At 43.3% G+C, this 21729-nt stretch overlaps 2 protein-coding genes across 3 annotated transcripts in view; one reads left to right on the forward strand and one right to left on the reverse strand.

Moving 5' to 3' along the window:
- Positions 1–3238, reverse strand: part of PEX7 (peroxisomal biogenesis factor 7) — a 47788-nt gene extending 44550 nt beyond the window's left edge. Inside the window, exons 1-2 of one of the 2 annotated variants that reach the window (XM_063329503.1) lie at positions 2843–3065; positions 1159–1216 (exon numbers count right to left, since the gene is read on the reverse strand). In XM_063329503.1, the coding sequence (XP_063185573.1) occupies positions 1159–1216; positions 2843–2975 (191 nt within the window). In that variant the 5' untranslated portion in view covers positions 2976–3065. Of the gene's footprint in view, positions 1–1158; positions 1217–2842 lie in introns of both variants that reach the window. The other variant, XM_063329505.1, reaches the window with a different exon arrangement.
- Positions 3239–9071: 5833 nt separating this feature from the next.
- MAP3K5 (mitogen-activated protein kinase kinase kinase 5) overlaps positions 9072–21729 on the forward strand; it is a 106680-nt gene continuing 94022 nt past the window's right edge. Inside the window, exon 1 of the mRNA XM_063329506.1 lies at positions 9072–9936. Coding sequence (XP_063185576.1) covers positions 9528–9936 — 409 coding nt within the window. The 5' untranslated portion in view covers positions 9072–9527. The remainder of the gene's footprint in view (positions 9937–21729) is intronic.

Here is a 21729-nt window from a genome sequence, read left to right on the forward strand (position 1 = left end):
TACCAGCTGTGATAAACAAATAAATAAAACTGTTTGTGTTGCGAGAGCTCTGTCCAATTCACAACACCATTAGGAAGCTGAACCACAACGAAAAACCAATGGAAAGACAGTCATGAACATATTAAAGATCTCTACGGTCCCTTAAAAGGGTTTTCAACACACCAACGATTCATCATATGGGATCTGATACCATATATGAGTTGCTCTGCAACAACTGTCAATGACAATGCTGTTATCTGATGGCAAATATGAATTTATTCACCCCCTTTTCACTGAAGGTTCACCTAAGCTCTAGTTAAATTTCATGGCACCCTGCAGTAATGATGAGGGAATGGCACGCACAAAGAATGTTTCAATAGAGAAAATGATACAGCTTATGGCTCAGGAAGTTACAGGACTTTCTACCAAAGAATAAGTGGAGTTACTGGAATCATAGAAATGAACAGTACAAAACCAGAGCACTTAGCAGGACTAACAGAGTGTTGTACAGCTTTAAAGAGTCTTGCTTTATAACTATGAATTAAGAAGACTTTCTCTGAATATGATTAACTATTTGTCAAGCATTTCTGTTTCAGCCCTCTTAATCTAAACAATTGCTGTTTCAAAGCTTTCTTTAAAAAAATTCTATGTCAATGATGGTCAAGTATTAAACCCCCTCCTTCCTAACCTTTCTTCTCCCACCCAAAACACAAACCAAACTCCTCTCAAACCCTTAGAATATTGCATCTCCTAGGAAGGACCTCCATGACTTTAGGCAGCTTCCTGCTCTATTGTCTGCATAAGTCAATCATAAGGGCATAAATTTAGGTGGCAATGCACTGTTGCTAAAAAGCTAAACGTTTTAATTTCAAACTAGGGCAGAGAGGTTGCTTGTAATTTACATTGTCTGTTTTCTATAAAACGGTTTATGCTACAGAAAGGTGCAATCCAGATTACTTCCTATAACAAAACCTATGCAAGGTAAACATCATTTGTATGGAAATACAAATACTTTCATGTGTATGGAAATACAAAGACATATATTCAGTAGATACTACAGCATGCATACAATGCTTTTTATTTCTAACAATAACCCAAAATATTTTGGATGTGTCTTTACTCACAGATACATAGTAAGTTTTTCTCTTGCAAAAAAACTCAAACATAAACCTATGTTACCTCCTGAGCAGAACAATCCCAGTTTCATTTTGTTCCAGCACTACCAGAGTTCCACAACCTAAAATAAAACAAATAAATATAAAAATAGTACAAACTAAATCACAACAAGTTGCCCCATGCCAAAGAAAACTACTGTGGTTCTGAGGTAGCTACAGTGTACAAATACAAAGGGCATCTGAACTTTAAGAGGCAAAACAATTAATTGCATAAATAAACATCTTGTTGTCTCACGTTCTCTAAAACTGTAATTCATTTACATCAGATTGGTTTTGTTTCGGTTTTTTTTCACCCCAGGATACCCGTAGGTGAGGTTAGAAAAGAAACAACTCACTTATAAAGCATAAAAGTGCATTTTCCCCATGAGCCTCACATTACAAACATATCAGCACAGGGTTCCATTTTCTCTTTTTGATAACACAGCAGACATAGCACGTTTTTTGCCCCTGAATGTAGTAATACAAACACAGCTCACCAGAAATGAAACAAATAATTCAGTTCTGAGAAAACACACATGGGTAGTGCTTTCCCATATAACTGGAATATTGTCAGAATAATTACACATTTAGAAACTTTACTCAAAATGAACACTTTCAGAAGGAATACTCCCACTGAAAATGAAAAAAGTCCCCGTGCTGAGAAAAGACTGCCTCTTCAGTGGGATGGCGGAGTCACCAAGGCCTGTCTGGACATTCAGCGACTGAGACTAGAACAGTTAAAATTTTATGGAAAAAATATTTTCAGATATTTCATCCACATTGTGTACGTCTCTACTACTATGTTTATTCTCAACCCTATAAAATTAGTTCTCCTCTCAGAAGCTCTTGTGAAAAACACAACCAAAGCAGCAGGACTGTGTTTTTATGCGCTGCTGGAGGACGCACAGGTTGGGGGCTTGAGGCGAGCCCCAGGCTGGCGACCTGCTCTGCCACTCACCCCATCCTGCTCACGGGGAATCACAGAATCATAGAATGGCTTCGACTGGAAGGGACCTTAAAGATCATCTAGTTCCAACCCCCCTGCCATGGGCAGGGACACCTCCCACTAGACCAGGCTGCTCAAAGCCCCATCCAGCCTGGCCTTGAACACTTCCAAGGATGGGGCAGCCACAGCTTCCCCGGGGAACCTGTTCCAGTGTCTCACCACCCTCATAGTGAAAAATTTCTTCCTGATACCTAATACAAATCTACCCTGTTCCAGCGTGAAGCCATTACCACTCATCCTATCGCTACATGCCCTTGTCAAAAATTCCTCCCCATCTTTCCTGTAGCCCCCTTAAGGTACTGAAAGGCTGCTATAAGGTCTCCCTGGAGCCTTCTCTTCTCCAGACAACCCCAACTCTCTCAGCCTGTCCTCACAGCAGAGGTGCTCCAGCCCTCTCACCATCTCTGTGGCCCTCCCCTGGACCCGCTCCAACAGGTCCATGTCTTTCCAGTGCTGAGGGTCCCCGAGCTGGACGCAGCGCTCCAGGTGGGGTCTCACCAGAGCGCCACAGAGACGCTGTACCCAAGCAAAACAAAAGCAACGGGAAGGGAAATCCCAAAGCGCTTTTTACAAACACGGACTGACGGTCCGGACGCCCCGATTTTCAGCCACGAGGGAGCCCCCCTCAGGAGCTGCCACCGGCAACGTACGTTAACGGTTACCCTCTCCCACCTCGCCGCCGCCACCGAGGCCCCGCCCGCACCTGCGATGCCGTAGTACTGCGCGGCGGCACAGGCCACGCGTCCCGGCCAGTAGGGCGAGAACTCCACCGCGTAGCCGTGCAGCCCGGGCAGCCGCAAGGCACCGGCACCGCCGCCGCCGCCCGCCGTGCCCATGGCCCCCGCCCGGGCCGAGGCCGAGGCACGGAGGTGCCGCCGCACTCCCGCCGCTCGCAGGGCCCCACCGGAAGCGGCGCGCCCGGCGGGCGGTGCTGAAGCTGAGGCGCCGCCGCCATCTTTGGGGATGGCAGAGGGCGGCGTGGGACGCGGTCGGAGTGGTGGGGTGCCCCGGTCCCTCGGCAGGGCCTGGCTGAGAGGGCACCGCTGGCGTCGCAGAGGCCCCAGGGGAACTGCTGCTGGCCCTAGGTGGCCGTCCCGCTCTGCCTCGCTGCGCCAGCCGCCCCCCCCCCCCCAGCTCGGAGCGGCTTTGTGGAGGTGGCAGCTGCAGCCTTGGGCCTCCGTAGTTTAACCCTCCGGTGTGGCCTTGTCCTCTGACCTCTTCAGAGGGAAGCTGTAAGGAGGGCTTACTGAGGAATTTATCACTTCGTAGTGTTGGGCATTCATACGTACCACAGTGTGATTAGTAATTAAAGGTCATCTGGCCCAGACCAGGCCGCTGAACACTCGCTGCCCGTTTCTTACAATAAACAATTCTGCAAAATAACCTGGTGGGAAAGAGATCACTTCCAAACTAAAAAAAAGACAATCTGTTATTTTACATGCAATGTAAGACGTACATCAGCTCTTTGTGTGTGCATCAGCTTCAATACATGAGATGTTTCAATCACAGTACAACTATGTTACCTGTCATTTTTCCTTTTAAAAAGCCCTTCTAAGCTATTTCTTTAATTTCTTGAATAGATCTATATATTTTACCATTCTTCTTGTGATGCAGTTATGCTTTATGGAATTCCTTTTGGGAACAAACTCAAGTTTTCTTAACACCCGTGACAACTTCTGTTTCTGTTTAAGTCAGTGGAAATTTTGCCTTTGAAAGGAAGGTTATCAGGCTTGGAAAATAAGTATTTTGGCAGAGCAGCAGCTGCAGCTTTTGTTGTATTCTATCCTGTGTGTGATATACAGGAGTTTCAAATGCAGACATAGAGATTATTCCAGTTGAACACACACTACCCTAATCAGTGATAATGACCCATCTATATGTGTAGAGACAAAAATGCAAAAGTATTATTTTACACAGCAAAGGTGAATTAGATTATTTAATCAAGGTTACCTCATGGAGCTTGGAGGATAGTTACGTACTCCTGCTACTCAGCCTCATATTTAAAACTAAACCTTGACTACAAAATCTACTGTAAAGCCACACAAAATGTCTAATTCCTTTAACTGGTACTCAAATGCAGATCGCTGAATTAGGCAGTTCTACTAATTCTTTCATCTTGTGGTAAAAGTGAAAACAAATAAGTTTATCAAACAGCCTCCAGGATTTTAGAATAAAATCAATCCAAATTCAGAGCAAGTGAAGCTCAATTTAATGTATCCTATTGATTACCACAGCAGCTCCCAAAGCCTCACAACTGGCAGTTTATAGGTTTAATTTACTGGCAGACACCATATGAGATCAGATTTTCTTAACCCTAGGCCAAAGGAATACCTTACTGAATTGGCTGCTCCAGGCCAGATTCCACCAATTTTAACCTCAGTGGAATCTTTTAAAATCAATGTATCTTTTCAAAATGCAAGTTACAAGACAGTTTTCTGAGCAAATGTTTTTAAAGTAGTTGCCCTTTGTGACTGGGATGTCAATAACAGCATTTGAAAAGATACATAGCGACTGCATGGTGCACTAAGTAAATTTGGACATGGCCCTTTGCGAGGTGTTGTCAGGCAAGTGCTTGATGGTCTAAAGTTCAGTTACTCTATGGAAAATTTATCACTGATATATCTGAGTATTGGAAAGTTTTCATCGAGTGCATTTTCAAATCTCGCTGATCTTTTGTAATCAGTGAAATTCCATAAAGAAGTTATGCAAGCAGGAAGCAGTCCTTATCAGTGGCCCAGCTTTGTTTTAAAGACAGATTAAAATAATTTTCGTGGACATAAAGATCAAGAAGTGGATAAAAGGTTACAAGAGAGAAGAACTAGTTCCCAAAACAATTTTTTTTTTCACAGACAAGCTTGTGAATTCAGGTTTTGAAGATTCTTAGGAGTAGGAAGCAATGTAATACGGCAAGTGAAAGTATTTGCATAGGAAGATTTCAAGGCAGAGAGAATAACTAAAGAAAGGAAAGCTATTTTACAAAGAGAGAAAGGCCCAACAAACAAAGCTGCTAAACATAACTGTGTTTCCTCCTCAACCCCTGGACAGATGAGGAAATTCAAGAAAGATTAAGGACCACCAATTATTGTTGCATTTGTGTACGCAGCTATTGAAACCCGATGGTCCACCAGCCTCTACCAGCCAGCTCTTCCCACCAGCTGACACCGAAGGGACGTTCCCCACCTGTAGCGGTAGATGGCAGCCACATTCCACGTGAAAACTGAGAGCCCACAGCTTTAGGAAAAAATTCCCCAGCTGCGCTGGCATTATTTTTTTCCTGTCCCAGCATCGCTTCAATGAATTAAAAATAAACGGAAATTGCTTAGCATGCAACTTTTAGGCTATATTTATGCTGCAGTCACTCCTCTGAGCTGAGCTCACAGTCATACCCCTCGTTAGCATTAGGATAGGTAGTTGAGATGCTTACAGCGGCCTCTCCACATCCAGTTCACCACCCTTTCAGTCCAATGAGCTCTGTCCTGTCACAAACGCCATGTCCCTCATTTCCTCAGCTCGCTGGCTGACAGCTGGCTTAGGTGCGAGTTGAGCTGGTAACCATCACTGCTGTATACACAAGTCCTGAAAAAAAATCTTACTGGTCAGCACAAACAGTTATCAGGAAGGCTCTAGTCTGAGTACTTAAAGAAGTTAAGAAAGAAGCTTTTCTACCAGAGAAAGTAGATTATGAGCTATTCCCTCATGTGCAAGGACAGGTAGCTTAAAACACTGAAAATACTCATGGACTGCAGTAAACTTTTTCCTGTCTTGTAGCTATTGAGCCATTCATTAGGCTTCATGCTATGAAGATTTTCTTTTACAACAGCGAATGTTTATTGAATAATAGAAACAGTTGTTTCCAGCTGAAATTCCTGTACAGTCATAAAGCGGTATGAGTTGAAGCTTGAAGAAAAAACGTTTAGTGTCCCAAGGTTCATGAGAAGATTGCAAAACTGGCAATGCTGAAAATAAAGGAAAGTAACCAAGCGCATTGCAGGAACGAATGCAAAGGGAAAAGGTTCCCCTCATACAGGGAAAGTGAGGGTTGTGGAGGTGGGAAGGAAGACGCAGTTAGCATGGAGACTTTTCCGGAAGTGTCATGGTTTGGGCTGGGCTGGCCACTGAAGAACAAAAGAAGCAAGAGGAGGGAAAGATGCTGGAGCAGAGGAAGATTTAGACGAGGAGATTTAGAAAGAAGCATAAGAGTTGTTGTGGGGAAAAAGGGTATGAAGCAAGAACAGTGCACATTCTTCACCGTGCTCCAAGGACAGTTCTGACTGATGAAATATCCAACCCCAAGGATGTATCCACATTGCTCCGTCAGTTTTTGCGGACTGCGATTTATGTGCACCATGCCATAATTTGGTAAGCGGATTCCTCATGTTATTACTGTTCCATGATCAGCTGCATCCCTACAGAATGGCCACCAGCTCTATTTACCAGCCCCTTTGTACTTAAATATTGCTTAAATGTTCAGTGTAATCACAGATGTGCCTCATCTTAAAGATTGGCAGCCAATTGCCTCATAAGAAAATATTGCCCTCTCTTTTTTGAACTTAAAGACTGCTTCTGAGTGTTTACAAGTGATATACTAGTCTAACTTTTTAGGACAGTTTTTAGAAACAAGTTTTTCATTTCAGTTTAAAAATTTCTACTGTTTGTGAGAGTTCTGGTCTAAAGCTTATAGAAATTGCACTAGTTTATGTACTTTCAATATCTAATTTGGATTTTTGTATCTGCAACTTTCTTTACAATTGAAACATACTGGACTTTACTCCTGCAAACTTCTTTGTCCTTCTTATCAGTGAAGAGTTCATGGTGTATCTCTAACCTCTCTTTCCTATGTATTATCCTGTGGTTAAATAAGGGTGCCTTAAAGTATGGATGAAATTTAGCATCTGTTTTAAACCCAATATCTATAGCGATGAATTTCAGTCCATTCTATCAATTTCATCAGCACTACCATAAACAAAATTCAAAATGCAGATAAGTCTAGAATCATTTTTCTCCCTCTAATGGACACTGATGGCCATAATACATGAAAAATGTAATTTGGAGTTATGTTAAATGCACATATGTTTTAAATCTCATCTCTATAAATCAGGATACACTGGAACTAACTTTTTTGGTCTTGGATCTTGTTTACACTAGTTTGAGTGACTAAATGCAGCCTGGGGCATCTGTCATATGCTGTTTGTCACTCATCAAAAACTGCATTTATATTTGCAATTAATAAAGTTGGCAAAATCTTGGGTGTTAAAATTATAATTATGGTTAAACCTAGAGGCCAGTGATGTATAGCTGTAAAAAAAATATAATGAAGAGAGGGTCATTCTTTCAACAAATTCACAGCTAACTGCTTGTTACAACTTTTTGTCATTAAAAAAATCAGAGACGGAACAGGGCGATACTGAATCGTGATTATATATAAACCATCTGGTGCTAAAGATGTTAATTTTACAGCACTTGAGAAACAAGTGAAGAAGGTAAGAGTACTTCTCATAACAAATGGGGTATTATTTTGGTTTTAAAACAATCCTTTGAATTATTATCTCCTAAACGCAGGAGCTCCTGAATGTCTGATCTCTCACTTCGAAGAGTTAGCAGAGTAAAAGATATGTTTTCACTTTATAAAAACATGGGCAATTTGTGTTTGTTATTCCAATTTCAACAGCATTTTGATTATTTTTTTTTGCCAGTTTAGGGCCCAACCTCACTCCCAGCCAAATCAATAGAAAAACTAACTTGAACATGGAATAGACATGGTGCTAATAACGAAGCAAGGCTCACAAGTCAGTCACGCTAAGTGGAATCGCGTGCTGCTTCCGTCCCCTTCCAGCCTGAGACTTCCTTCTGCGCTTGACAAACACGGGCTGTTCTTCAGCACAACAGAGACATATTGTTCTTGCTTCCTGCAAGGTGATGTAACTGCAGAGCTGAATGGATTAACACTGATTCTGCATTTTGTAGAAAACGACGTTATTTAGAAAAAACACAGATTGCTATTCAGACTGGAGCAAGAAACAATAACCTACTGTATCTGTCAGATTAGCAAATATTAACTTTTCTCTGTAAATTAGTCTTTAGTTTGCTCGTCATCTTCCCACCCCATTTACCCATTCCTTATCAGCAGAAGCAAATGCCAGGCATATCTCGTCGAAAGACGGGGACTGCTCAACGCAAAAACAAACACAGCTACTGAAGGTGCTGCAGTGACTAATTTTTCTAATTATTCCCAAATTGATCCTCTGTCTACAGAAGTCATGGAAAACAATGAGATACGGGAGCAGGCTTTGTGCCAACAAGTTGATTAGCCTTAATGAGATCAATTTTAACAGGATGGACATGTTGATATCATACATAAACGTAACTATAAATATGTAGTTTTCACTCCTTTTTTCCTTTACCTATTTCATAGAAACCCCTCATAAAACTACAAAACATTGAATAAATCATCCAGTTTCATAGGACTTCTGTTCAAAAGCAGACTGCAGAAGTCTCAACGCCCTTTTCCTTTCCAAATCCATTTCGAGTTTCCTTAGAGCTTCGCTCTTGGCCTGCAAACGATCTGAGAGTTTGGGATGTTCACCCTTCACGTTATGCATTATTTCAAATGTCAAAGGGTCTCGTCCTCGCGTGGGTGGCCGCCACACCACCGTCTCAGCGCCGCTCCTGGCTGCCCGCTCCTCGCTCCGACTCATCTCCTTTCCCGCGAAGAAACATTTTGCTTAATTACCAAGCACTCAAGGGGTCCGGACGGGCAAATTCCAGGCGAATGAAAGAAGCCGATGTAATTTAATCAACACACAGGGGCAGTTTTCCCGGCGGGAAACTCCCACGCGGGACCCCCCACTCCCACGCCCTGGGCGGGGGGAAGAGGGCGGTGGGAGCGCCGAGGGGGCGTGGCCACTCCCGCCCGGGGGGCGTGTCCCAGCGCTGGCTCCGCCCCGCCGGCCGCCGCTGGGCCGAGGCGGGGGCGCCGGAGAGCGATCGGTCCCACAAGTGGATCCTCCCCGCGGCCCAGTAATTTCGCCCGGGGGGCGTAAGCGGCCGGAGGTTCCCCTGGGGCGGCGGCGGCGGGAAGAAGGAGGGGCCGGGCTGCCGGGGGTCGGCTCGCCTCGCCGGGTAGTCCCTGCAGGTGCGGGGGAGAAGGGAGCGGCGCGCCATGGTGCCGGCGGCAGACACCGAAGGAGGCTGTGCTTGTCTGCCCGCCTCCGGCAGCCTCCGCTAGCGCCCGAGGGGGAACTCCTCGCTTCACCCCGGCCGCCTCACCCCTCCAGCAGCTCGGCGGGACGGTTCCGGGGCGGGCGGCGCAGCATGGCATCCGCCTAACCCCAGCCGGTACACCAGAGCCCGGGACGCGCCACGGCGGCGGCGGCTGCCCCCACGCCGGGATGAGTGACAGCGGCGAGGGGATCATCAGCTTGCCGGTGCCCAGCCCTCCCGACGCCGGCCCCCCCGGCGAGGAGGCGCTGGGCAGGCGGGCGCAGGGGGCCGAGGCCGGCGCCCGCAGCCTCCTGCCCGACTTGGCCGCGCCGCCGCCCGGCACCCTCTGGGCTGAGGACGGGACCGCCGCCGGTGCCTGCCCGGGCGTCGCGTCGCGGGCTAAGGGTGGCGGCCGGCGGACGGCCGTCACCTACGTGATCAACGAGGCGAGCCAGGGGCCGCTGCTGGCGGCGGAGAGCGGCGCCCTGCAGAGCCTGCGGGAGGCGTGCGAGGTGGTGGGGGCCGCCCTGGAGACCCTCCACTTCGGCAAGCTGGACTTCGGCGAGACGGCGGTGCTGGACCGCTTCTACAACGCAGGTGAGAGCGACCGGCGGCGGGAACGGCTCGGCCCGGGCTCGCCCTCGCCTCCCTTGGCCCGGGTCGCCCCGGCAGCAGGCACGGCCCTTCCCCGCCCCCGCGGGGTCGGCTCCGGCCACGGAACCCTCCGGGCGCTGCGCTCCCCCGGGCTTCGGTGACAGCCTTCGGGCGGGTACGTGGGGTGGCAAAAGTGCGTCAGAGCCTGTTTTTGTCTGGGTCCCGTCCGTCCCCGTCCCTCCCCGCACCGCCGCTAGTGTGTTTTGGAGAAGAAACTCCCTGTCAGCAAGCGTGCTGTGAATCAGCAACTTGTGGCTTTTTACCTGTGGATTAAACATGACCTGGCTGTTTTTCTCTCCCAGTCCCACAGCAAAGTGCAGGGATGCGAGTTTCTTACTGACACGCTGAGCTGTGGCTGGAACAGGCAGGAACTGAGGGGCCCCGGGAGTTTTGGAAAGCAGATTTGGCACCAGCCAAACAATTTCTTTGGGCTGACCCAGTATCTGGGACGCTCTGTGTGTTTGCGCTTGGCAGTTTCTGCTTCTGGATACTGGTTGCATAAAACATTTATGAGGGATGGGCTTGAACAAAGAGCTGCGCGCACCCATCCGGTTAGTTGGCATGAATGCCCTCGCTGCATCCTCTCACCCCCCACTTGCCAGCTTTCCCGGCAATAAAATTGTCATACCTTCACTGGGAGAGGTGTGGTGAGCCGAGGTTGTGTGTTATGATTTACCTGGCCCCATTTTTAAAAATAATAACAGAAAACTTCCCCCCATCTTTTTTTATTGGCAGATACATGGCGTGAATGTAGGATAAAAAAAGACTACTTTCTAGACTTGTAAAGACTTCATAAAACTAAAATTACCGTACTGAATTAATGTCTTTTTGCCTTAAAAAGAATCAGAAGCAGGAAATTCACCTTACCTATAATTTTAAGCTTATTGTGCGGTATGATTTTTGTGTATGTGAAATATGTGCAAGAAATAAGCATTTAAAAAGTTTTGACTGTTATTATAGTTTCCTCCTCTCCTGAGGAGGGGGGAAGAGGAAGAAATAAACCAAAACCAAACAAACGAAAAAAACCCTTCTGGCTGCATTGTAGCCAGTTTCCACAAAAGACTCTTCAGCACAGACATGCAGATGCGTGTCATCTCTTGGAAACTCAGCAAGCTGTGCCGCTGCTTTCAGTTCAGCGAGGTGGGTGATTTCTGAAGCATGCAGTCGCGGCTTATTCCTTGTGCCTCTTGCAGAGCTGTGTGATTAGAGGTGATGTTCTCAGAAGTCAGAGGAGCTGCCCTCACAGGTGGGAATAGGAAGGCCATAGAGCTGTAGATCCTATACTCGCCACATATGGATAAGAGGAACTTCAGATTTCAAGCACCCTCACATCTCTTCTTTCCAGGACAGGTGAAACCTGAGAGTCTCTTTTGGTTCTGCTGTGGAAGCTGTCACATAGCGAGGCTCCCGGAGTTGAATTATCTGTCGTGGTTTTGTGCCTCTTGCGTTGGTTAATTTTTAGACTTTGAGCTGCACAATAGGCGGGCTCTCGGTGGTTCACGGAGGCCGTTCTTGTAACGGGAGACTTGACTTGAAGTGGGCCCCTTTTAATTCTGGCAGTAGGCGTCTGGCATATAGTGCTACATAACTGCACACTTATGTAATATAATTTGCTTATTTCAATGGCTTTTGAGCAAACCGCGTAAATGCGAAAACATTACTTTTTCTTTCAGTACTGTTTGGCTGTGGGAATTTAATCAAAGTATTGCAAAACAGGAAAAATGCTTTGCCATTCTGCTTTAGTAGCAAAGCCTGTAAACATGTAAAGAACAGAACTAGGAGAGAAACATCCAGCTCCGGGACCGAAGAGAGCAGGACGTAGAAGTTTGTGTCTGTTCCACATATGCTCTGTACTGACCTGTACTCTGAGCTGACCAGTCATAAACCAGCTGCGGTCACAAAACTACACTGTGCTGCTGGCTCTAAGGCTGAACTTAGGTCTAGAAGGATCTGTGAGTTTTCATACATGTTTCTTCATTCCTGCTGCATTTTATGTACTCTCTCTCCAAATGTTTTTAAGAATTAGTTTTTCTCCAGAAACTTCAAGCTAGTGAAAAAAAAGAGTCTCAGGTTAGGAACAGAACAGCATTAAAGAGTAGAAGCTGTGTAAGCTGAAGAATGAAAATGGGGAGCAGTGTAGGGAACAAAACCAATACGGTCATGGAGGGTGTAACTATTGCATGGATTTTTAAAATTTTTTTTAATTGCTTTAACAGGGTGGTGGTGCAGAGCATTTGTAGGTGACCTACACTCCTTCCCTATTCCCCTTCTTGTTCTCCCTCTTGCTGTGTGCTTTCAGTGATCAAAGATGGTATTAATAATATTGATAAAGAATGTCTGCACACTACGTTATTTAAAAAATGCAGTGTATGAAAAAACAGTACATCATGACTGAATGTCAAAGAAGAAATTAGCGGTAACAGTACTTTCAAATTAAGTGATGGTTAATTGGCCTTATTCAAGGTATCAAGCTTAACTGGACCCAGTGTAAAGGGCAGCTAAGTTAGAGTAAGGAGTGATGTGATTTCATAAAAGCTTGGAAAATCGAGTTTATAACCGTATTTGAAATAAAACAATAAATGTCTCAATTCTTGTAATGCGTATAAATCAACTGTGATTGGGGGGGCAGAGGTGAGCGCTACAGTATAACGTATCTGTCCATCATCAAGACTTCCCTTTTTAATATCTTGTTTCTGCTTTGTATGACATAGTCTGAACTCTTGGTGATCTCTGATGTAGGTTCACTTCATGCCTTTCCCTGCTTCAAAGAGAACTTCAAGGAGTATTAAATAAAATCTAATCTCAGATGTAAATACTCATCATCCGCTCTAAATGTAGATTAGCCTGCTAATAATCTTCTTCTGCCAGCTTCAGTCAACTGATGGTCCTTAAATGCTGAGACATAATTAGCAATGCATATGATTAGTGAGTAGGTCTCAGCTATGTATAACTGAACAATTCAAGCACCAAACATGAAGAATGAGCCTATTGTAGCGTTTCTGTTTGGACGGTTTAAACTCTGCTTGATTTCAGCAAAAAAAAAAAAAATTGCTTCTTGAGAAGTGAGTGTCAAATCAGCCCTGGAAACTGTTGGAAAAGCGTCTGACAAAAATAGAGATTTCGACATTTATCACATTTTACTCCACTTAAATAGACAGTAAGGTGAGGAGAGAAGACTCTAATTTCTTGCAAAACTCGATATATCTGGGTTTGATCAGCTGTATCAATGACTTTTTTCCTTCATGACGAGGATACTTAAGAGTTTTTCTTCCTTTTTATTTTTCTCCAGTTGTATTGAGCTGCTCAGGTGACTTGCAGGTCTCTTAAATACGGCTTAATTTCTAAACAGTTCAGGAGTGTTTAAAGAGTCAGGCAAATAGAGACATGCCAAAATACAGCAGGGGAACCTTTCTACAGTGCAGTAGATAGCCGTGGTATTATAAAAGTTACTATAAGCATTGATACTTGTAATTAAATGGTATTTTCACCACACTATAATGACCAGATCTGCGTATTATGTTGATTGGGTTTTTTTCTTTAGTTGCTCAGTTCCTTTTGAAAACTGACTCATAAATGAATATAGAGTACTTACAGTTTTTTTGGCTTAGGTAAGCATTCTTTTTTTTTTTTTTTCTTTCCCATCTTTTTTTAGGCAATTGAAAATAGGATGATTTGCTTTCTGTGCAGATCTTTACACAGTCATTTTGTGTTTCACAAGTGCATCAAGGACTAGCTGAGCAGGGTGTTTTAGAAAAAGAAAAAAGCTAAAAGTACTGTAGAAGGAAAAAAAACCCCATGAATCGGTATTCTTGGTCAGTTCTTCATGAGAAGGAGGTGCTCTGAGTCAAGGTAATTTCTTTACACGGGCTTTTAGGATTAGGCAGGTTTTTGTCAATTAAAGAAATGTCTCATTTGACTTGTAATTTGGAATTTACTTTTAAATTGTATTGATTTTAAAGGGCAGAGTAAGTTAGGGGTGGGCACTCAGTTGACTAGCAAGACAAGTGGTGTACAAGTGTCAAAACTGGGATAACTAATAAAGAGAGGTTTTTGGAATGACTTGTAGAGTACAGTACTCTAAGGTGAAAGTTGTGCTCTTTCTTCTTGAAGAGGTTAGTAATCTCATATTTTGACACACCTTAAGGAGTTAGAGAGAAACTTTATCAGAAATTTGTCTTGTTCTGGAGTACCTTGCACCATCTTTTTGAGAAACATGTGTTGACTTTCAGTGCATGGATAGAGGGATCATTCGTTTAGTGTTTTCAGGTGTGTGTTCCTCCTGCTTTTCTGCCTTACAAGATTAAGGTACAGAATTAAAGTTATTTTTTTGGAAGAATGGTAATTTGTCAGAAGCACAGCATCAATCATTCTGACTTTTTGTGTACAATCTCAGAGGGACTGATGGAAGATCAGAAAGATCACACAGTGACTGAGGAGGATCTGGGTTTTCTAATCTGTCTAATCTGTACAGTCACTTGTTTTCGGATGGTTCTCAAGTTTAACAGCTTGACTGATGTGCTTGTCGTACAAATCTCTCCTTGTAACTTTAATGTTGTCTTATATTGGAGAATTTTCTTTTCTTCAGCTTCTTATGCTCAAGTTCCATAAATCAATGGCACTTAGGATAATATTCTGTACTAACACTGTTGTGTGGGGCTATTCACATAATTCCCCGAACAGCAATGATTGGTTAAAATAGAGTTAATGGAATAACGGATAATAAAATACGTCTAGTCTCTTATCTTTGTTTCTGGGATTGAGCATCATTGCTCTTAGAATTCATGCAGGCTTGAGCTAGAACTTGTCAGCATCAGCTTACGGGGCTTAGAAACGTATTGTGCGATGTGTTCAGGGAGAGTCTTGGCATACAGTGACAAAATCTTCAGAAAGCTGGTGCAGTCGCTTATGTGAAGGTGAACTTTGCTTGGAAGATGTTCTGTGCCTAAATTGTTTCTGCAGACTTTACAGAACATTTGTGGATTTTGCCTTTATAAACATTTACAGGCACAGAGAAATGCAGTAAAGCGGTACCAGGGCTCAACTGCATCCTTGCCGTTTCTTCCTGTTTTTCTCTAAACATGCCAAATTCTGTGATGCTGAATTGTTTTTTGAAGTCATTTATGCCTTTATATAAGTTTCCTGGAAGTTCTGTGATTGTGACACACAAATGCAGACTCTCCTGTTAAACCTGAAAGAGGTGGTATTCTTGATTCTAGGAGTTGATGTGAATGTTTTCTGTGTTAAGAAGTGGTGTGCTTCCTACTGTATTAGTTGTGTTTGTAGGAGCAAAAAAACCCAACACTGCCAGAAAGAGAGTAACTGCAAGCTTTATTCTACTCCACATCGTCTCTCAGAATGATTAGGTGGTTTTACCACCTTTTTCTCTGTATTTCCTGATTATTATTTTTTCCCTGTCGCTATCAGAGTTTTGTCAGACACTTGAAATACTGCACATGCTTTCTGTGATTATGCATCATTCGCATCCATCACTTATTTTACTATTTTGACACCACCCTCCCCCCCATTCCACCAGGTGCTGCTGAATCACTGCTACTGTTTCTATAGTGTCATGACTGGAGAATCCCTGTTCCAAATGGTAGTTCTTGTTAATGTAGCAGAAGAAATTATCCCGATCTTCTCCAATTTCAGAGTCAAGAGCAACTACTAAAAAAAAAAAAAAAAAAAAAGTCTAGTCCCACTGTCAGTGGAACTCATGTTGAAAGAGCTTTGCATTTCAGCAGCTCTATGTTGCAAGCGGTGAGTTGGAGGAAGAAATGCTGAGTAATTTAATAATGCAGATGCTGTGCAGAATGGAGTTGATGATTGTAGCCGTACTTTCAAGATAGACATGTCAGGATGTGAGGTATTATGAGTATAGAGTCTTTGTGTCTGATGCTTATGTTGTTACATTTAGGTGGGGTGGGTTATAAAGCTCGTTTTGACTCTAGATATTGATTCCAGACTCTATTAGAAGGCAGCATTAGAAGCCTAAAACAAATGCATGGCACATCTTCAATGTAAAACAATATTTCATTCTGAAGCACCTGAATGTGATTTATATCTACAAGAAAAATTATGATGTGGAGGAATCTGGAAAAAAAATACGATCCTGGTATAAAGTTTCTTTTGTTTATTCATAGTTAGTGCTAGTGGAGAACTTCTGAATTTATAAGGAAACTTTGGAATTTGAAACAACGTATTTGCAAATACTTCCATGGCTGGACCAGATATAAATTTTATAACCAAATTCCAATATTGGTAGTGTATGCATAACTTCCATCAGTCAACAGGTGACTGGAAGACTGCTCTCCCATCAGTTTCTGTATGAAGTAGGAGGAGCACAGCAGATGCATGGAGGGTGTGTATGGAGTGGATGTATGTGGGCTGTGAGACCTAGGCCAGTGACTAAGTTTGAAAGAGAGCCCATCATAGCAATTTGTAGCTCTGCTGTGCAGCAAGAGCTTCCTTGGGCTTCACCCCCCGCCGATACACTTGTAGAGCATCTTGCATAGGTGCCCTGGGCACAGAAACCCTGATGCCAGTGTGAATTTCCAGCCATTTCTATAATGTAAATAACATTAAGGGTATGCTTTTACAGTGCCTATTCACCAAATCTCCCAGTGATACCAGTGAGACACCTGGACAGATAGTCCACATCCAGGCTTTTGTTGGATTATTGGAAGTTACAGGCTTTTGAAATGTTACCTTCTCTGTTAAGTGCATCAGGGTGTTAGAGCTAGTTTTCAAATACTGTGTGCTGCATAGTATTTGAAGTGGCAGGAGAAATGCAAGCTGTGAAATTATTAGGGTCTCTTAAAATACAGTAAAGATATAAAACTCATCATGAGGCATCCGTATGAGCAGACATCACGGAAGTATATTCCCCAGTGGAGAGAAGGCTGAATGGAGCTAGATAAATGCTTTTTGAGAGTAATGCAGAAGAAAGCATATGACTGATTTTTCTGCAGTTTGCATTTCTGTAGCCCTGAACAGGATGTGTCATGCAGAAATGACTCTTGAACTTACCCCAGTCATGATAAGAATTTGACTTCTCTTTTTAGTCGCTTCCTAGAGTAAAGAAGCACCATACAAACAACTGTATATGTAGCAAGTGACAACGGAATGAAACAAATTGTGTTAAAGCCTAAAGGATCAAGTGAAGAATAGAAAAGGCCTTAATACATAATTTAGCACCATTATTCTCAGTAAATTTTCCCATCTGTTACGGTCTTAAATAAAATTGTTAAGCAAGTGAAAGTTTCAGTTTCTTTTGTCTCTCAGTAGAGACGAGCTGAGTTTTAAGCGCGTTCTGTAGGGCTAGTCATTTAAAACTTGTTCCTGTTTTTTTCCCCAGCCCTTTGGAACAGTTGCTATTTAGCACTGCTCTATCTGCATGCATAGGTAACAAACTTACAAGTTGTATTTTTAAGTTATACCCAAAGAAACTGAAAAACTCAGTGGCTCAACAATGATAGAGGTTTTACAGGTTTGTGGTTAATAAAATGGAAGTTATTGCTGGGATTCTCATCTCTCATCACAGGCTCCCTGCTTTAGATCGTCTCTGAATGTCCACTGTAGTCTCCCACTGCTTGTTTTGTATGGCCTCTCTGAGGGTTTATACTCAGTGATACAGACACACTCAGAAGCGCAGCGTTTGTCAGAATGAGATAGACCTATGAAGCAGTCAGTGAAGTTGTTTTGTACAGCACAACGTGTATGTGACAGATGACAGCAGCATCTCTTTTGGCAATTGGGGAATTTTCTGGTAATTGGTGATGGGTAGATTTCTGTAAGTTGTTTGTAATTGTTTGTATTCCAAGAGAAAATGAACCTCAGGCTGAGTTTGACACGCAAACACAGGCTGCTTCTTTTTAGTGTATATTACGTTTTTCCTCTGAGACCAAATTTATTCCTTGACTGGAGCAGATATTGTACTTCTTTCAGTTATGAGGAGCTGCTCATCAACTACTAACAACGTAATGCCAGAGTTGAATTCACTTCTAAATTGTGTCCGCCTTTATTCATAACTTTTGGGATGCATTTAGATGCAGCACGGGGCTTAAAGATTTTCCACAGACTGAGTCATTTGAAGTCAGTGGGAATCATCACTCTTTCAAATCCCACGAGAAATGTGTCTTTTGATTTAGGAACTAGATACCCTTGTAAAAATCTGGCTTTGCGTTTCTCCCTTACTGTAATAAAGTAAATGAGTTGCTCTGGGACTTGCTTGCTGATGGCATCAGTGGATGTCTCTTGCAGAGAGTGTACTCTGGGTGAGTAAGCAGCTGGTGCTTTCAGTGGTGAAGACAGCTCTTCAGTGATGTCTCAACAGAAGAGTTATCCGCAGCTCTTGCAGAGAGTTTTATCTGATCTTCTTTACCTCCACACAGTACCTGTCTGGTACAGGTATAATGCTGCTTTCAGTATAATCTTTCTGGCTTACGAGGGACCATAGACTGAAACCTGCAGTCTGTGAAGTGTGAAGATAGATGCAGGTTAAATAATTGTTAAGAGCTGAAAGTCCTTCAGCACCTTCCCATGGACTTAAGGGCTTCCAACAGAAGTGTGTTCTGCAACGTGCAAGAGTGCCCGAATCAGTCTTCTGACTGTGGCACAGAAAGCCCGGGGTGTGAACAAGGAAGACTCAATGATGTACGGAGAGGAAAAGAACACTTGTACTGCTGTTGGAATTCATTTATGGTTCTGAAACAGGGCCCCTTGTTCTTGGGATAAATTTATCCAGTTATGTTGACACAGTAGCAAAGTGCTTCATTTAACTCCACTGTAGAGGCACACCCATAAGATTAAAAGCTCTTACTTCCACTGCTCAAATTTCAATATGATTTTTACAGCCACACACGCTTTTAAAAGCATGACAATACTGTTTTTTCCATCTAGAAAAATGTATCTGAGGGGAAACATGCTAGATGTATGCCCTAATTTTGTGTTTTACTGGTTTATGACTGCCTTCCAATGCAGTATCTAAGATAAGGTTTCTTAGCCTTCCTCCAGGAACCTTATGGGTGATTCATATGAAAGTGGATTGACTTTAATCTGAATGTATATGTGTTGACCACTGGTTCTGCTTCCACATGCTGGCAATAATGTGGCATGCTGGTGAAAGCCAGGTTTTTGTTTGCATGCTCCATCCTGTCTTCACTCGCTCTATGCAGCTTGTGCTATCAGTGGAAGCGACATGTGGCATCTGTGGAGAAGGGCAGAAGCTATTTGTCTCCTGCACGAACCTTGTCTTCCAGATCACAGTTGGAAATGAGAAGTTTTTGCCAGGCGGTTGGAGTGAAGAACTGGGAATGCTTCCAAGTCTCCTTAGGAGCGGAATTTGGTCAGTTCTGAACACCGTCTCCATTCCTGGGTCAAGTGCAATTGCAAAATGCTTAGTGACACTGTCCCCATCACTTTCACTAGAAAAGAAGTGGTTGTTACCTGTGTAAATAAACTGAAGTCCTGTTTATTTATGTTCTCTGTTTCCTTGAGGTCAGTTTCAATTTTTGTTTTCTGCAGAGCTGAACTCTGATGGTACTTCATATAATAATAAATATACTTCGTATGATACTTGGAGTCTCTTAGCAAGTAGTCTCTCAACGAGGGTTTTCAGTGACCTTGCAAATCGGGGAAACTGCTGTGCAGAAACTGTTTTGTTTGCTTATGATGATTAAACTCATTTAAGGGGGTAAACTTCCCTGATTAATTCACTCAATATTTGTATATTGTTTACATTTCAAGACTGTGAAGCCTGTGTGACTCTACCTTCTGCAACTGTAAACTTCCCTGATTAATTCACTCAATATTTGTGTATTATTTACATTTCAAGACTGTGAAGCCTGTGTGACTCTACCTTCTGCAACTCTTTTTTATGAGTGTATGCTAATTAAGAGGGGAGCAGGACTTCTTAAAGATTTGTTTATTTTTTTATTTTGAGACTGTGTAACTCAAAACCTTGGTGCTTCTAGTTTCCTTTTATTTCTGCTGGAGTTTTTGTTCCTTTTATGTCTTTCAGGGTTGTTGTTGAATTTGTGAATTTTCCTGATTTATTAACCAGGAGTAACAACTCTGGGGATAGCAAGTGTTGCACAAATGAAGCATAGGAGAGATCACAGGACAAACCAGAAAAAAAGGGGCACTTCCAAAATATCCTGTATAGTTACAGCATTGCTGTACAAAGCAGGATTTTTATTTTTTTTTTTAAAGGGTGCTGGTAAAGGGGAGAAGGAGCGTGTTCTCTAGTGTTGCAGCTCTAAGGGGAGGATGGGAAAAAAGTCATTACCCTTGTCGTGAGAGCAGGCTGATGTGGCCAATGCTGTTATCTTTGAGGAAGTGCTGGGATCTTGCCGTGCTGCCCACTTCTGCACTGTTCTTGAGGGATTATGTTCCCTCCTACCCCTAGATCAGAGTGAGCAGAGAACTGTTTTGGGGTTTTTTTGTTTGTTTTTTTTCCTCTTTTACTACTTCTCACAGTCCAAGGGCAGCACGTGGGTACCCTGAAGCAGCTGTAGAAGGCCATCTCCGGTGGTGGGGTCTGAACTTCACACAGCCTTGCTGAATCCATGGCTGTAGCTGAAGAGAGAAAGCATTTCCTGAACCTCTCTGCGTGAGGGAGGAAGCCCTCTGGCCTGGGTTCGAGCTGAGGACGGGTGGTGTATGCTGGGTTCTGGACAAGCCTTCTCCTAGGCTGGACCCTATGTGGGCAGCACTGGGCAGCGTGGAGACTACATGGTGCAGCCCAGCCCAGATGTGCTGGCAGCTTTGTGCTGGACCAGTCTTGGGGTATACAGCAAAACTCTCTGCAGATGAGTTATCGAGTGTCTCATGGGCTGGATTTAGCTGCCGCTCAAAGAGCTCATGTTGAAGCTTTACTCAGATGCACTTATTTCTTTGAGGCTTAATAACAACAAAAGTTTGTGGAGGCCATTAAGCACGAAGTAGTTTTAACTTGGTTCAAATACCTCAGCGCACTTGGATGTATTTCACAATTTTGAGGAAAATGGAGAAAGTGTTAAAAGTATGCATTCTGAAAGTGTTCTGCAAAAGAAGCAAGAAAATAAGGATTCTTGCCAGTAATTCTGTTACCAGAACCCATGATCTCCCTTTTCCAGCTGATGCAAGAAGGCCAAAATGCAATAAAAGTGCTAGGAAAATGGACTAATCTAAAGCAAGAGTTTCTGTAGCAAACCCTGCCAGATGGGTGTGTAACTGGAAAACGTCCAGTCCCTTTTGTTGCTTAACTGCTTGCGTTTTGGTCTGTTTTCTGCGGTGTCCCAGAAGTGTCTCTGCTTTGAATGATCAGTGTGTTGACAACCTGATATTTTGTCTCTGTTTCTTCCCTGTTGAAGTACTTTAATAGTAGCTCCAGTGGAAAAATTTCCCAGTAGGCAGACTGCCCAAGCCTCAGTGGATTTCAGTTTTTGCTGTGGTTGGTTGCAAACTGGCAGGTGCCCGTCTTCAGGATTTAATTCAATTCATAAGAAATGACCTATTCCTTATCCGTTATGGATTGAAGCTATTGATTTAGAGCTACCGCTGTAGTAATTTCTAGCTGTACTTTTGTAGTAGAAGTTCAGGCTTCCAACACTAAAGGCCTAGCTGACACAGCGTGTTTTCAAATAATCTTTAGTGCTGATAAATAAATAAATACAAGTAAGGTTACAATCACTGCAATGTGCACATCAGTATCAGAAAAGAGAATTATCCTCTTGCTAAGAGTATACTGCTCCCTCT

This window comes from Chroicocephalus ridibundus, chromosome 3 (assembly GCF_963924245.1).
Source record: "Chroicocephalus ridibundus chromosome 3, bChrRid1.1, whole genome shotgun sequence".
NCBI lineage: Eukaryota > Metazoa > Chordata > Aves > Charadriiformes > Laridae > Chroicocephalus > Chroicocephalus ridibundus.